We start from the raw sequence: 13,582 nt of genomic DNA, 5'->3' as shown, positions 1-13,582 counted from the left end.
TTCCCTCCTGTACATTTAAAAAATTTTAATTTAATTTGGTTTGCTGCAAATACGAGGCACGTATATACAAAAAAAAATGCCCGAACTGTTACTCCGTGCCATCGGACCTCTCGCTTGTTCGTATAAATACTATTAACTTGTCTTTTCGGACTTCGGTCATGTTACGCCTTTTTTTTTTTTTTTTTTTTTCATTCTTATTTTTCTTTTTCTTTCTAATCCATCAAATACACATTTCTTATTGCAAACAAAAAAAGAAAGTTGAAGGAAGCTCAATTAATTGAACACTTTTAAACACAATTGAATGTCCCATTCTTTCTCCAAGCATTCATATAAAAATTTAGAAAAATAAAAATAAATAAATAATAAAATAAAAAGAAGAAGAAGAAAGTAGAGAGGATACTATGACAACAAAAAGGAAATATACTAATACATCAACTACAACGGTGGACACAACTCCTCTCCAAAACAATAAAAAACCAAAAAACTTCAATGAAAAATATATAGAAGAATTAAGGATAAAATTACTAGAAAAGAACAAAGAAATACCATTATATCTACTAGACTCTTTTAACCAGGTAGATACCATTTTAAAACAAACTGTAATAACCAAAGAAAATCATTCGGCTATTTTAGTAGGGCCCAGGGCTAATTATAAGACATTATCCATAGAGACTTCCCTAAACAATTTAAAGCAAAAATACAATGATCAATTTATTGTAATTAAGTTGAACGGAATTATTCATACGGAAGAAAGTGCGATTAGCAGTATGGCAACCCAATTAGAATTACAACTACAAAAATTAAGAGGTGATTCTTTTAGTTTATATTTTGAAGAAGAATTGGCTGAGAGAGAAAAAGCTTTAGATAAAAATAGCGAGGCAGTAAACTTGGATTACAAATTAAATAATGGGTCATTAATTGACATTTTCCAAAGATTTTTACAGATTATGAACTACAAATCTACCGACACTCGTCATAAAAGGGAAAAAGTCTCAATGGTTTTCATTTTTGATGAAATAGATTCTTTTGCTGGCCCAGTTAGACAAACTTTGTTATATAACTTATTTGATATGGTGGAAGGCTCCCAAATTTCCTTTTGTATAATAGGTTGCACAACAAAAATAAATATTATGGAGTTTTTGGAGAAGCGAGTAAAGAGCAGGTTTTCTAATCGAATCATTTATTTTCCTAAACCTGCTAATTATAAAGAGTTTACTGATAGTGTTTTTCATTTATTGAAAATTAAAGATGCAACGAATGAAGCAGAACAGTGCTGGAATCAAAAACTGTTTGAACAAATTAATATCTCTTGTTCACCACTGAATAACTTGATAAAAAAAAACTTTGACTCAACGAAGGATATTAGAAAATTTTTTAATCTATTTCAAGTAGTTTTCACCAAATATACTTTTCCAAGTTTCCAAATCTCTGACTTAAGTTTAATAGAAAAATTTGATAAAAACCGATTAAAAAGCGGACTAACTTCTAGAGTTAAATCTTTATCAGATTTGGAGCTTTCCATTTTGATTGCTGCTGCTAGGGTATCAATTAAAACCAATGACAATGTCAATTTTAATTTAGTTTATGATGAATATTCATCATTGCTTACTTCTATAAATGCTTCAATACCAAGTGTTTTTGGAGGTATGGATATAGATAAAACTTACAAAAAATGGAACAAACAAGATATTAAAAATGTTTGGGAAAATCTATTAGACTTGAATTTTTTGGTAGAAAAAGGTGCATTGGGCATAAGGGAGAGTGCATTACAAGCTTTTGTTGCTTCAAATTATCATACAATACAATCATCAGTTTCATTTGATCTAAGAAATTTAAATGTGCTGGTTACTTTACAAGAGCTGAGAAGAATAATACCTTCTTCATCTTTGCTATATCAATGGACTACATTATAGACTCATAAATATGATTTAAATGAACATTTAGTTTTTTTTTTTTTTTTTTTTTTTTATTGTTATATTAGATATCTGTAACAACATGTGCATAACAGTATGTTGAATTTTAATTATCTCTACTTTAAGCTGTTACACGACAAAAAATAAAAATAGGAAATAAAAAATAAACTATACAAATTAATTTAACATAAATATAAAAATAAACATGAAATCTTAGTACTATCATAAAAATTGAGGGAGATGGAAAATATATATATTATCATTTATTATTAAATATTAATACAAATGCCAAATATATATATATATATATATATATATATATACATACTTTTTTTTTTTTTTCTTTTTCCAAAAGTATTTTGAGCTCATTTAATTCTCGGGAGATTATTCTATATTCTCAATTCATTACAATAAATAACTTAAAATGATATGACGCCCTAAAGGTAAAGTAAAGTTCATTAAATATTTTTTTTTGAAAAAAAAAAAAAAAAAAAAAAAGCATCAATTAAAAATATTGAGTTAATCTTTTAATTCTTTCCGACTCACTTTCAATAATTTATTAGGCCCTTTGATAACATCAATCTCAAATAAACAATTTGAAAAAAATAATAATAATAAAAAAAAAGGCAAATAATTCCAAAACAATAAAAAAAAAATCTCAGTTAGTTGTAATATAAGCAAAAAAAATAAAAAAAGGAGAAAAACAAAAAATAGCTTAACATAAGAAGAAAAGAGAATCTGTAACTTTTTCTGCTCCTTATTTTTTACCAACTTCTACCCATTCATCACCTTTAGGATTACCTGTCTTTTTTTTAGACATTTCTTCTTTCTGTGAGGATTCTTGGGTATCTTCTTCTTTATCGTCAGTATCACTTTCAACAGATAAAACAGCGAATGAACTCTGAACAGCCATTTCATTTTTTTCTTCAGAACCTTGTTGATGTTGCTTTTGATTTTTTTTATTGCCAGCGTTAAAATCTTTCTTATTTGTTTTATTTAAATTGGCGCCTCTCATGTTACCCCAATCGTAATCATCTTGTTTTTGTTCCTTTTTTATAGCTTTTTGAGGAACAGTAGCATGTGTTCTTTTTGCAGTACCTAAATCAAGGTCATCTTTTTTTGATTCTTTTGGGGAAGCAGCTGGTACATGAGCAACAGTACTTCTGGCTTTACGCCAATCCAGGTTGTCTTGTTTTTGTTCTCTTGGTTCCCTTGGTTCCCTTGGTTCTCTTGGTTCTCTTGGTTCCCTTGGCTCTGATTCTTTTGAAGAAATAACATTATTTCTAGCTTTACCCCAATCAAAGTCATCTCTTCTTGGCTCTCTTGGTTCTCTTGGTTCTCTTGGTTCCTTTCGTTCCCTTGGCTCTCTTGGGGTTGTTTCTGGTAAAGTGGCAACACTACTTCTAGCTTTCCCCCAATCAAAATCATCTCTTCTTGGTTCTCTTGGTTCTCTTGGTTCTCTAAATTCTCTTGGCTCTCTTGGTTCTCTTTGTTCTCTTTCTGGTAAAGCAGCAACACTACTCCTAGCTTTACCCCAATCAAAGTTCTCTCTTCTTGGTTCTCTTGGTTCCCTTTGTTCTCTTTCTGGTAAAACGCCAGTACCAGTTCTAGCATTACCCCAATCAAAGTCATCATTTCTCCTGCCACCTCTACCGTTAAAGTTAGATCTTGGAGCGGCAACTTCAACATAAACATTACGTTCGTTTAATCTGTTACCGTTAAACTTTAATGCAGCTTCCAAATCAGCTCTTTCATAAAAAGTAACAAAGGCACTACCCTTTGGCTTGCCATCCATGTGTTTAGGCATTTCAACCAGTTCAACAGCACCCTTTTTATTTAAACCGTCTTCAACCCAAGCTTTAACACCATCTTCACTAACGTCCAATGGCAAACTTGAAATACGAGCCTTATATGGTGGTTCATCTGGAACTGCAAACACGGTACGTGGAGTACGTGGAGCACGGTGTTCTCTAGATGGATCTAATGAAGAACTTTTTCCATGGTTCCAATCACCTAAAGAGACATCTGCTGGAATATTACGAGCAGCAGCAGAAGGGGAAGGTTCATCGCCACCGACTTTGATATTAATTTTGTTTAAATCAACTTCTTCCTCAGTCCAAGCACCACCACCTAAGGAATCATCATTCAAAAAGGTGCTTAAATCCATCTTAATTGTTTTTTTTGGAGCCATCTTTGATAATTATATTGTTGTTTTTATTGGTGCAGCCTTTGTTATAGATATATACAAATAATAGAAGTTATTATTGATGTTTATTTTAAAGTTGATAAACAAGAAATAAATGGGCAATATATATATATTTATATATTTAGATGTTTGTGTGTTGTTATTAATAATACAGTTAGAACTGAAAGTATTAACAGGGTTAGGTTTAACAAAAGTCAAGAGGAAGTTATTAGTGTTAAGTAATCGATACAATAGCTGTGGGAAAGAGAAAGAGGAAGAAAGAGAAAGAGGAAGAAAGAGAAAAAAAAAAAAGTGAAAAACAGATCTTTGTTGGTACAATTTGAATTAAAGCCAAGTTTGGAAAGTATCAGTGTTTAAATAGTGACAAATGAATTATTTTTCTTTTTCTTTTTGGTTTTAGTTTTATTCTTTTTTTCTTCCACGCGAATAATCAGAACAAACCGCGCACACACCCACAAAAAAAGAAAAGAGAAGAGGAAAATAAACCAAAATAAAATGAAAAAAAAAAAAAAAATTTTTTTTCATTTTTTGTAGCTGTTGCTTTTAATTTACCATTAAAAAAAAAAAAAAAAAAAAAAAAAAAGAAACGTGTGCAACTGGCTGGGTAAAAAAAAAATGGGGTAATTTTTATTTTATTTTTTTTTTTCTTAATTTCAAATATCATTTTTCACGAACAGTGAAAAAATTAAAGTCCGTGGCTGCATTTACCCGATAAAAAAATAACTACAATAAACTAAACAAAAAAAAAAAAAAAAAAAAAAAAAAAGAAGGGGGTTGACACTGTCAAGGACGAAAACACTCAAAAATAATAACTTAGCACCAGATTATTAATTGATATTTTCAGAGCAATAACTAATAGTATCAACCTATATCTAAACTACTGCTACTATATTAATCATTCATTCTTTTTAACTCTTCTTTTTCTTTTTTTTTTTTTTTTTTTTTCCTTTTTTTCTTGTTTTCTTTCCCTTTTTTATTTTATTTATTTTTAAAGAATAAAAACAATGCATGAGTATATTTACACGTTCATCTACCTGTCAACTAAAGAAATTGCTCTCTTCGAGATAATACAACACAATATTTATTTCTATAATCACATTTACAGACACTAAACTACTTTTAACTTTGATTTTAACCAGATCTATTTCCCACAAATGTTTCACGGTTTAATCACAATATCGCAGATATACCATTTTATACAGAATTCTAAAATATTACAATGTTTATTCTATTTTCAAATATTCCAAACTATACTATATTTAACCTTTGGCATCTTTTTCGGATATTTGAATATCTTCACAGGTAAATGGCATAATTTTAACTGGAGAAACCAACTTAAAATTAATTCAATATCGTATTCTTTGTTTACTCCAAAAAAAATAAAGATTTATGGACTATGCATCAACCCAAATATTATACACATAGGCGATGCCCAAAGCGTAAGCAGCAATGGCAAAAATACTTTTGATACCAACTTGGGTAACAATGACATTCATTCTAAAAAGGAACAAAAGGCATCTTCAACTTGTATTATGGTTCAGGAAAATCATGAAATTGTATCAAAAAAATTGATCAAATTCTTTAATAAAAATATTTGGACAAAATTAAGTGGTCTAACTATTGCTCTAACTGACTTACGTATTGACAATATTCATATAACTTACATGTCTATATTCGTAAAAGCAGAAGGTACAACTAAAAACACATTATCTATATCATTGGACCATAGGAATATATGGAAACATGATCATACAGAATTAATTTCTGAAACTGGGTTCTATCAACTCAAAGCAGATTTCCATTCAGCATTGGGAATTGATAACATTTCAATTTTTGTTAAAAGTAAAACAATTAACCTATCTTCAACTATACTCAAAAGCGGGGCTTACAATAATAAGGTTAACACTCATAGTAATAATAATAATAATGGTGATTCAGCCACTATGGGAAATGGAACTGCCACATTGTCACATAACCATCCCCTATTTTCAAATCACGATACGAACACAAAAAATGTAGACGACTCTACTGACGATTCAGATGATGATACTACTTTAAATGAAAATAGTTATGAAGATAAGTTGAATTTATTGCATTTCCAACTAAAACCATTTTTCAATAGAATCAAACACATTGAAGTATCTGTGCATGGATTATCTGTCAAAGGACTAGATTTTGTGCCTGAAAACAATAAGAATACACGTAGGAAATTTTCAAGATTTCCAACGTGTTTAAATGCTTCGATATATATTACCAGTTTTTATTTTACCTTCCACAAATTGGATAACAGTGCCTTTACCAATGCTTGGTTCAAGAAAAATAACAAAGCACCATTAAAATACTCTTGTAATTTTAATGGGATATTAGTTGACTTGCACGATCATTTTCACAACTCTGTTGAAACAATAGTTGATTTGCCTGGCTTAACAATAATCGGAGAAACTGATATTTTTTTGTTGAACAGCTTTAGGGATGAATATTTCAAAATTATTGCACATTTAAGCTCGCCGTCATTATCCTTAAATCTTTTGCAATTGTCTCACATTTCAAGTTATTTTCGAAATCTATCCATTTACAAAAAGTTTAGTAAATGTAAGTATAAAAACGAAGATATTAACAAGATCAACTTAACAGTAAATGATTTTTTTAAGTGTTGTTTATTAAATATTCATTTGAAATTCACGGTGGAGGATACTATACTGGTTCTTTCAGATTACGACAATGCTTTTGTTGCTAGTGTTGATACTTTTGTATTAACTATTACTGGTGAGGTCGCTAGGGATATAATCAATAAATATAACATGGAATTAAACATGGATATGTCAGAATATTTGGTCAAGTGTTTTGAAAACTCCTTAGAAGCTGAGGGTATAGATATCTGGAAGTATGATCATTTTCAAGGTGTCATTAAAAGTGTTTTCTCTCCCAATAATATTCTAACTTTATGTGACGTTGTAGTGGGTAACGTTAGTCTTGACTTGACCGAACTAAAAGTGTTATATGTAATTAGTAGATTTTTGCATGAGTTTGAGACTGGCTGTATTTCATTTGAAAACCTCATGTTTAAGGAATTATACAAAGAGATTAGCGTACTACTAAACAAAGGTTTAAAGGTTGAAGATAAAAAATGTGTTATAGAGACTACTAAAGAACATATTTTAAACGTTGTCAATACTATACTACCAAGATTTATTGATAAAGTTCAGATCACATGCGAGTCTTTTTCATTGAGAAACAGTTGTAGATCTATATTTCTAACCAAACAACAATTTTGTGACCTATCACTTACAGATGATACACCTAAGAGTATGAAGTTTAAGCTAAATGGTGTTTCTGTTTTGCTACAGCCAACAATTCACAAATGCGGCGATTCTGCAATAGTTACAAAAGGTGACAATTCAGATGCAAAATTTATAGTGGAAATTGATGATGTATTGTTGGCTTCAGAAACCGAAAGCTCCAAACATGTGGATGTAGAAGATTTATCATTGGTTCGCAAATTGGTTTTCAAAATCACGCAACCAACGGTAGAAAAGTTTACTTTTATTATTGGGTATTCCGATCTAGATTTGAATTTTTCCATAAAGGGGTTTTTTTTGTATGCTTCATCCCTCTACACAGCAAGATTAACATTTAGCGAATTAAACACCTATAAACTTGAACCTATATGCAAGGAAAAGTTAGAACTACTAAGATTAATGAAATTGCGACCTGCTTCAGAGAGCTCCAAGGTGAACAAACAACTCCTAGCTGACTTGATTGATATTCAGTTTTTAACTTTAAATACCAAGATTAAGTTTACTCTCGTCAATAAAATTCCAATATTGATAAATATTTTCGACATGTATATGCACGTACAGAATTTAAAAGATGTAAAAGTCGTGGCACCTTACCTGAGATTATCCATTCAGGATCCACAACATAGATATAAGTGGGCCAGGGTTTTGACTGTTTCAGATGGATTGGGATTATTCAATATAGATAAGCTAAAAAAACAGACTAAATGTACATTTGAAGAGTTACAAGATGATGATTTTTCGTTGATATTGGATTCAACTCTGATGCGAATCAGTTTACCGCATGGATTTGAAATGTACCAAGTGTTGGACAATTTAATCACTACATTAAAGTGTTTTGTTCAAGTTGTGCATTGTTTTAAGCTTGGTCAAGGAAAAGAGGTTATAAAACCTAAAATAATGAAAGCTAAGCCTATCCCAAAAATTAATATTAAATCAAAAAGATTTTTATTTACCCTAGATGATGATCCCTTTGAAGCGAAGATGAATATGGTATTCCAGTTGGGTTTGCAAGAGCAAAAAAGAAGATTATATTTGTATAAGAAATTAGAAGAATACAGTAATTCAGAAGATAAAATACAACATTCCTTTATTGAATCGTGCTCCGATATAGGCGCTCTTGAAAGATTGGGGAAATTCATGTCAAAATCGTGGCTAGGTCGAGTCCAGAAATTCAAATACTTGGAAAAAAAAGTATTCAATAGAAATTATGAATTTTTGTGGGGGGAGAAAGAACTTAAAATTCCACCTATTTACAATAAAGATTTTATCCAACTCAATTGTTTCCCATTTTTAATGACACTTATAATGAAGGATACAAATATAAGTCTTTCCCAGCCATCATTTGGGATAGATAACCTTCCTGACTTTATTTATAATGTTGGTCAAGGTGTTCCTAAAAACACACTATATTCAATTCTAATTCCATTTTACTTGAATGCCAAATTTAGTGAAATCAGAGGCCATTTAAAAGACTACCCGTTATTGTTTCTTCATTTTCCAAAACTAGATTGTTCGCAATATAGCAAAGGAGAAAAGAAATATTCTGCAGTGATTAAAGGTGATATGGTGATTAGTGAATCTATGGTTACGGAGTTATACGAATTGAGAAAACTAGTGGTGGAATTATTGGCTTTAAAAAACAAGTCAAAAAGAGAGTTATATACCTTGGAAGTTGTAAGAACCTTGAGACCAGCAAAAATCTACACAGATTTAACTTTAACTATGAGCTCTGCTCAAAAAACACTAGCTACCTGGGGTGGATCGTATTCCGGGGCGTTCCAACAAGTAATGATGGCCTTTGACAATTTCTCGAAACCCCCTGTAGATCCATCGGGAGCCCTAGGTTTTTGGGATAAGTTAAGAAACACCTTTTTTGCCAGAATAACCTTGGAATGGAAAGGTGCTGGTGGTTTAAATGTATGCTTAAAAGGTGATAAAAATCCCTATAAAATATTAGACGATAGTGCCGGATTTGTTATTGGATTTGAAAGGAACGTGTCTGTTACTTGTAATAGGGAAACTTCATATAAAAAGTTTGCAACATTTAATGCGCAAAATGTCTATTTTGCAATTCCTAACCACTGTGCAAAACCTTTATTGTCCTGGTGCAAAGATTCTGATGATTTTTTGTTTTTGGGTAATCAAACACAACTGAACTTTGAAGCAGCTACTTCCTACACTTACTTTTTAAAAAACAATAATACTTCAAGTTTACTGTCAGATATAAGAAAGTTGGGTTTGGAATATATTGAAAAAAAGGCTATAAACTTAACTGGTGGAGTCAAACTTAATATAGGATTGGGTTACGAAAGATTTTTGAATGAAACACACACTAAGAGAACATCGAAATTTATACCACATTTTATGATCAGATTATGGAATCCGAAAATGGTCAAAGACAAATTGCATGACTCTTATAGAGGCTTCAGAGCGGATTTTATTCATATGGCTATCGGTCTTGAATCTCAAAATGAAAATGCGTACAACACTTTACAATTGACGCCACTAGTATTTAGGCATTTTTTCAAATGGTGGAAAAGTTTTTCCGGGAATTTCCCAGTAAGGACCGGTAAACTATTCAGTGCTCCAAAAAATAACCCAAAATTTGGTGCTCATATTGCTACCTTATCGTATACGGCTGACGTTACTTCTTTGTATGTTTCCCATATCTGTCGTGCGCATTTCAAGCCTGTTATAGGTGAATTGGCCAAAAATGATTCCGAGTTTTTTGGGTTTAAGGCAAAGGTAAGTAAGCTAGCTATGGATTTGCATCAAAGAAAAGAGGTTTTCCACGAGGAAAATAGAGGTTTAAACACCGTTAAAAAAATTTCTAAATTGAAGTTTTCTAAATGTTCTGTCTCAACTATTGAGATTGATCTTAAAGTTGTTCATGCACAATTTACTCCAAGCACATATATTGAGCAGACAGAGGAGAGCAAAATCAATATTGATGACAGCGTTGCGGAATGGTATGACAAAACAGATTATCACGAAGTTTATTTTGAAAACATGGACTCACATATATCTAATGTTGATATAATGACTTTGGCCATGGTGAAAACTTTTACTTTTAAAAATGAATGTCCATATAAAGACAAGTATCAAATTGATTATGAAACTAATAACCCTATTGAACCATATGAAAATGCAGTGTCACACGATTGCAAATTAAAAAATGAGCATATGTTGCCTTGTATGTCGATAATGAGCAGACTTGGAAAATTGAATGAAATGAAAGATGCCATTTTAAAAACTGAAGATGTGAATAACATAGAAATAAAAAAAACCCTTGCATATATTGACAAGTATGTCCCTCTCCTAGAAAATTTTCTAACAGATATAGATGAAGTTAATCGCCGTATTAAATGCGATGAGTATACGGGCAAGCCTTTGCATTTTGCAAATGTTTTGAAATTCAGGGAAACTGATTGTTTTAATGAAAGCTTTCATAATATCTATTCAATAGTTGGTATGAAATTGAGATGGACAGAATCACTTAGAAATATTGTATTGCAATATATTTCGTTGATTGAGATTATCCATTTCACGAAATATATTGATATGGTTTCACTTTTAAGAAAATACAACAAAGTTGTAGACGATGAAAAGGAAAACGGAAGCATAAAGTCGTTTGAAGAGAGTAGTTCAATTATCGACAATAGCATTGATTGGGAGGGGAAACAGAATGTTGGTTTGCTTTTTGAACAAAATCTAAAGAATATTGTTAATAGACCTGATATAAATGTTGACGATAAGCACGTGGTTCATTTCATTGCTTCACAAGTACAACTTGTCTCCGAGAGTGACCCCGAAGACTGCATGTTGGTTTCTATTTCTAGTATTAAGCTAAAAGTTCTAGATTTTGTCAAAAAAGTTCTAAATGACGATTTGAATAAAGAAGTTTTTTTGTCCCGTTATGCAGCCGTGTTATTTGATGCGAATGTTTATAGTTTTGCCCAGCAAAATTTTCTGGGATGTGAAAAAAAGTTATATTTTAGCGATGTTGAAAAGCCAGATGATAAGAATTGGCAACCTTGGTTGAGTCTGGAGATGTTGTTGAATTCGAGCGGATTAAAACAGTGGAAACTAATCGATAAATTGTCTTTTATTGTCAGATATGACAAAAGACCTGAGATCAGCTTGTATCAAACAAAAGATGATATTTGCAAGGAGGTCTTATGTACGGTACCTAAAGTTGAGATTACTTGCGACTCACAGCAATATACCTTTTTGTTTAGAATCATTTCTGAACTATTAGTATATGTTGAACCGAGAAATGCTGCAATTAAAAAGGAAATTGATAAAATTGTTTTAGCAACAAACAACGAAACCGCTGTTGAAATGACAGACGTTTTATATGCTATTCAGGAAAAAATCCGGATGTTGACAACAATCGAATCATCTTATACTTTTAAAAATTGCTTACTGGACGATAGAGAAAAGAAGTGTTTAAACGACGTTAGAAGCTATAAGTATTACTTGATATTTAAAATGTTTTTGTTGCTAAAAATTCTTTCTAAAACGGACAAAACACTGGTTGATAATTCACATAGTGACAGTGTACTTTTAAAATTGACAAGTTCTGAAATTGTTTTGCATATGTCAAGTGAGAAAAATCAGAAATTTTTAGATTTTACAATTTTGAAGGCAAACTTCGAGAGAATGGCGAGCTCAGATGGTTACAACAGTAACAATGTGAAAGTGGGATTTATGAGTATGGTTAATATGGAAAAGACAGCGCTGTTCAAGGATTTATTGTGTCCTTATATGGAGACATTTAATCCTAAAGAACCGATGGTTTATCTATCATGGGAGATGGCAAGACCAATTGGCGGTATCAAAGTGCTAAAAAGTTGTGTATCTCAATTTCAAGACTTTGATATTAAATTGGACAGTGATACTTTGAAAAAATTGATCAATTGGGTATTGCCTGCTGATCTTGTCAATGCAATTAGTAATAATGATGATGATAATGATAGTGATAATGAAGATCAAGATTCACACGATAACGATGGCACTTCCAATTCAAATGCTCCTGCAATCAAACTTTTTTCCGACCGTACAATAACTTTTGAATTAGAAAAAATGGAAGATAGAAGTTCAAGGACCCTTGTGGTTGAGGACTTAAACACTGATTCATTTAAGATTAATATAACTTATAGAGGGAAAAATTATGAAAGGTTAATCAACGTAACAGGTTTTTTATTTACTTTCCCGTCCTTAGAAATTTTTAGAAAGATCATAACGATTGGGGATTTACTGCAAGCACTAAAGAATATTTTAATCAAAGCCGTACTTAAAAATAGTGTGAAGTTTTTAAAAAATAAAATGAATGTAACAAGAAAATTCACATCGAAATTCAATGGTAAGAATGATAAATTGGAACATTATTATTTGGAAAACTATTTAGATGAATATAATGTTGATAATGATATGAAAAAACTTTCTATGTCTCGTAAAACAACTGGGGATAGACTTAAAAAGGATAATCCAAAGGATGCTACAGAGAATAAAAAAAATGACCCAAAACTCAAAAATCAAGGCCATAATGTTAAAAATAACTTACAAGATAAAGATTACCCGATCCAGAAAGAGTCTAGTACAGATAGGAAGATGATTTCCTCTATTGGAAGACTTAATCCACTAGCCAAATCTTCCACCTCTAACGGAAGTGATATTGAAAAAGTGGCTTCTAATAATTCAAGTGGCAGAAGTACTAATTCAAGTGCTAGAAATAAACGGAAATCCAACAAAAATGTTAATGAAGAAAATTATATGCATAAAATTGGGAAAATTGGATCTAATGTGGGGTTCGGCAGTAAAGAGGGTACTCTTTCTTTAACCAATTCTAATGTGACTGAAAACAGCAGTAACACCGTGGGTCTTAAAAATTCAGGTCCACTTAACGGGAAGAATTTTACTCATCAAGATATTCCGACTGAAAAAGTATTTAAAATCGAATAGAAATCGTATGTTTGGTTTTCTTTTTTTTTTTTAATATATATATATATATATATATCGTGTATGTTTTTTTTTTTTTTTTTTTTTTTTTACTTGAGGAGGATCAAAAATGTAACATTACTGTATTATTTTAACTAAATGTTCTTGCAAAGTTAAACGTTGGTTCGTTTTCAGCTGTTTGTCAAATTTCAAAGCTTTTATAA

The 13,582-nt window shown here is 31.1% G+C and overlaps 3 protein-coding genes across 3 annotated transcripts; 2 read left to right on the top strand and 1 right to left on the bottom strand.

The window, feature by feature from the left end:
* Positions 1-401: 401 nt before the first annotated feature.
* ORC4 (origin recognition complex subunit 4) lies at positions 402-1,913 on the top strand (the record flags this gene model as incomplete). Its single annotated transcript, XM_046078834.1, has 1 exon — positions 402-1,913. One exon carries the CDS (start codon positions 402-404, stop codon positions 1,911-1,913), a length of 1,512 nt encoding a protein of 503 aa, XP_045936395.1.
* A 757-nt stretch (positions 1,914-2,670) lies between these two features.
* Positions 2,671-4,104, bottom strand: TIF3 (Tif3p; the record flags this gene model as incomplete). The annotated part of the gene is made up of 1 exon (XM_046078835.1): positions 2,671-4,104. One exon carries the CDS (start codon positions 4,102-4,104, stop codon positions 2,671-2,673), a length of 1,434 nt encoding a protein of 477 aa, XP_045936394.1.
* Positions 4,105-5,651: 1,547 nt separating this feature from the next.
* FMP27 (Fmp27p) lies at positions 5,652-13,382 on the top strand (the record flags this gene model as incomplete). Its single annotated transcript, XM_046078836.1, has 1 exon — positions 5,652-13,382. One exon carries the CDS (start codon positions 5,652-5,654, stop codon positions 13,380-13,382), a length of 7,731 nt encoding a protein of 2,576 aa, XP_045936393.1.
* Between the last annotated feature and the right edge of the window lie 200 nt (positions 13,383-13,582).

Source organism: Saccharomycodes ludwigii, chromosome I (assembly GCF_020623625.1).
Source record: "Saccharomycodes ludwigii strain NBRC 1722 chromosome I, whole genome shotgun sequence".
NCBI lineage: Eukaryota > Fungi > Ascomycota > Saccharomycetes > Saccharomycodales > Saccharomycodaceae > Saccharomycodes > Saccharomycodes ludwigii.
The sequence above is the reverse complement of the archived record's forward strand: the minus strand, read 5'-3'. Positions and strand labels throughout refer to the sequence as shown.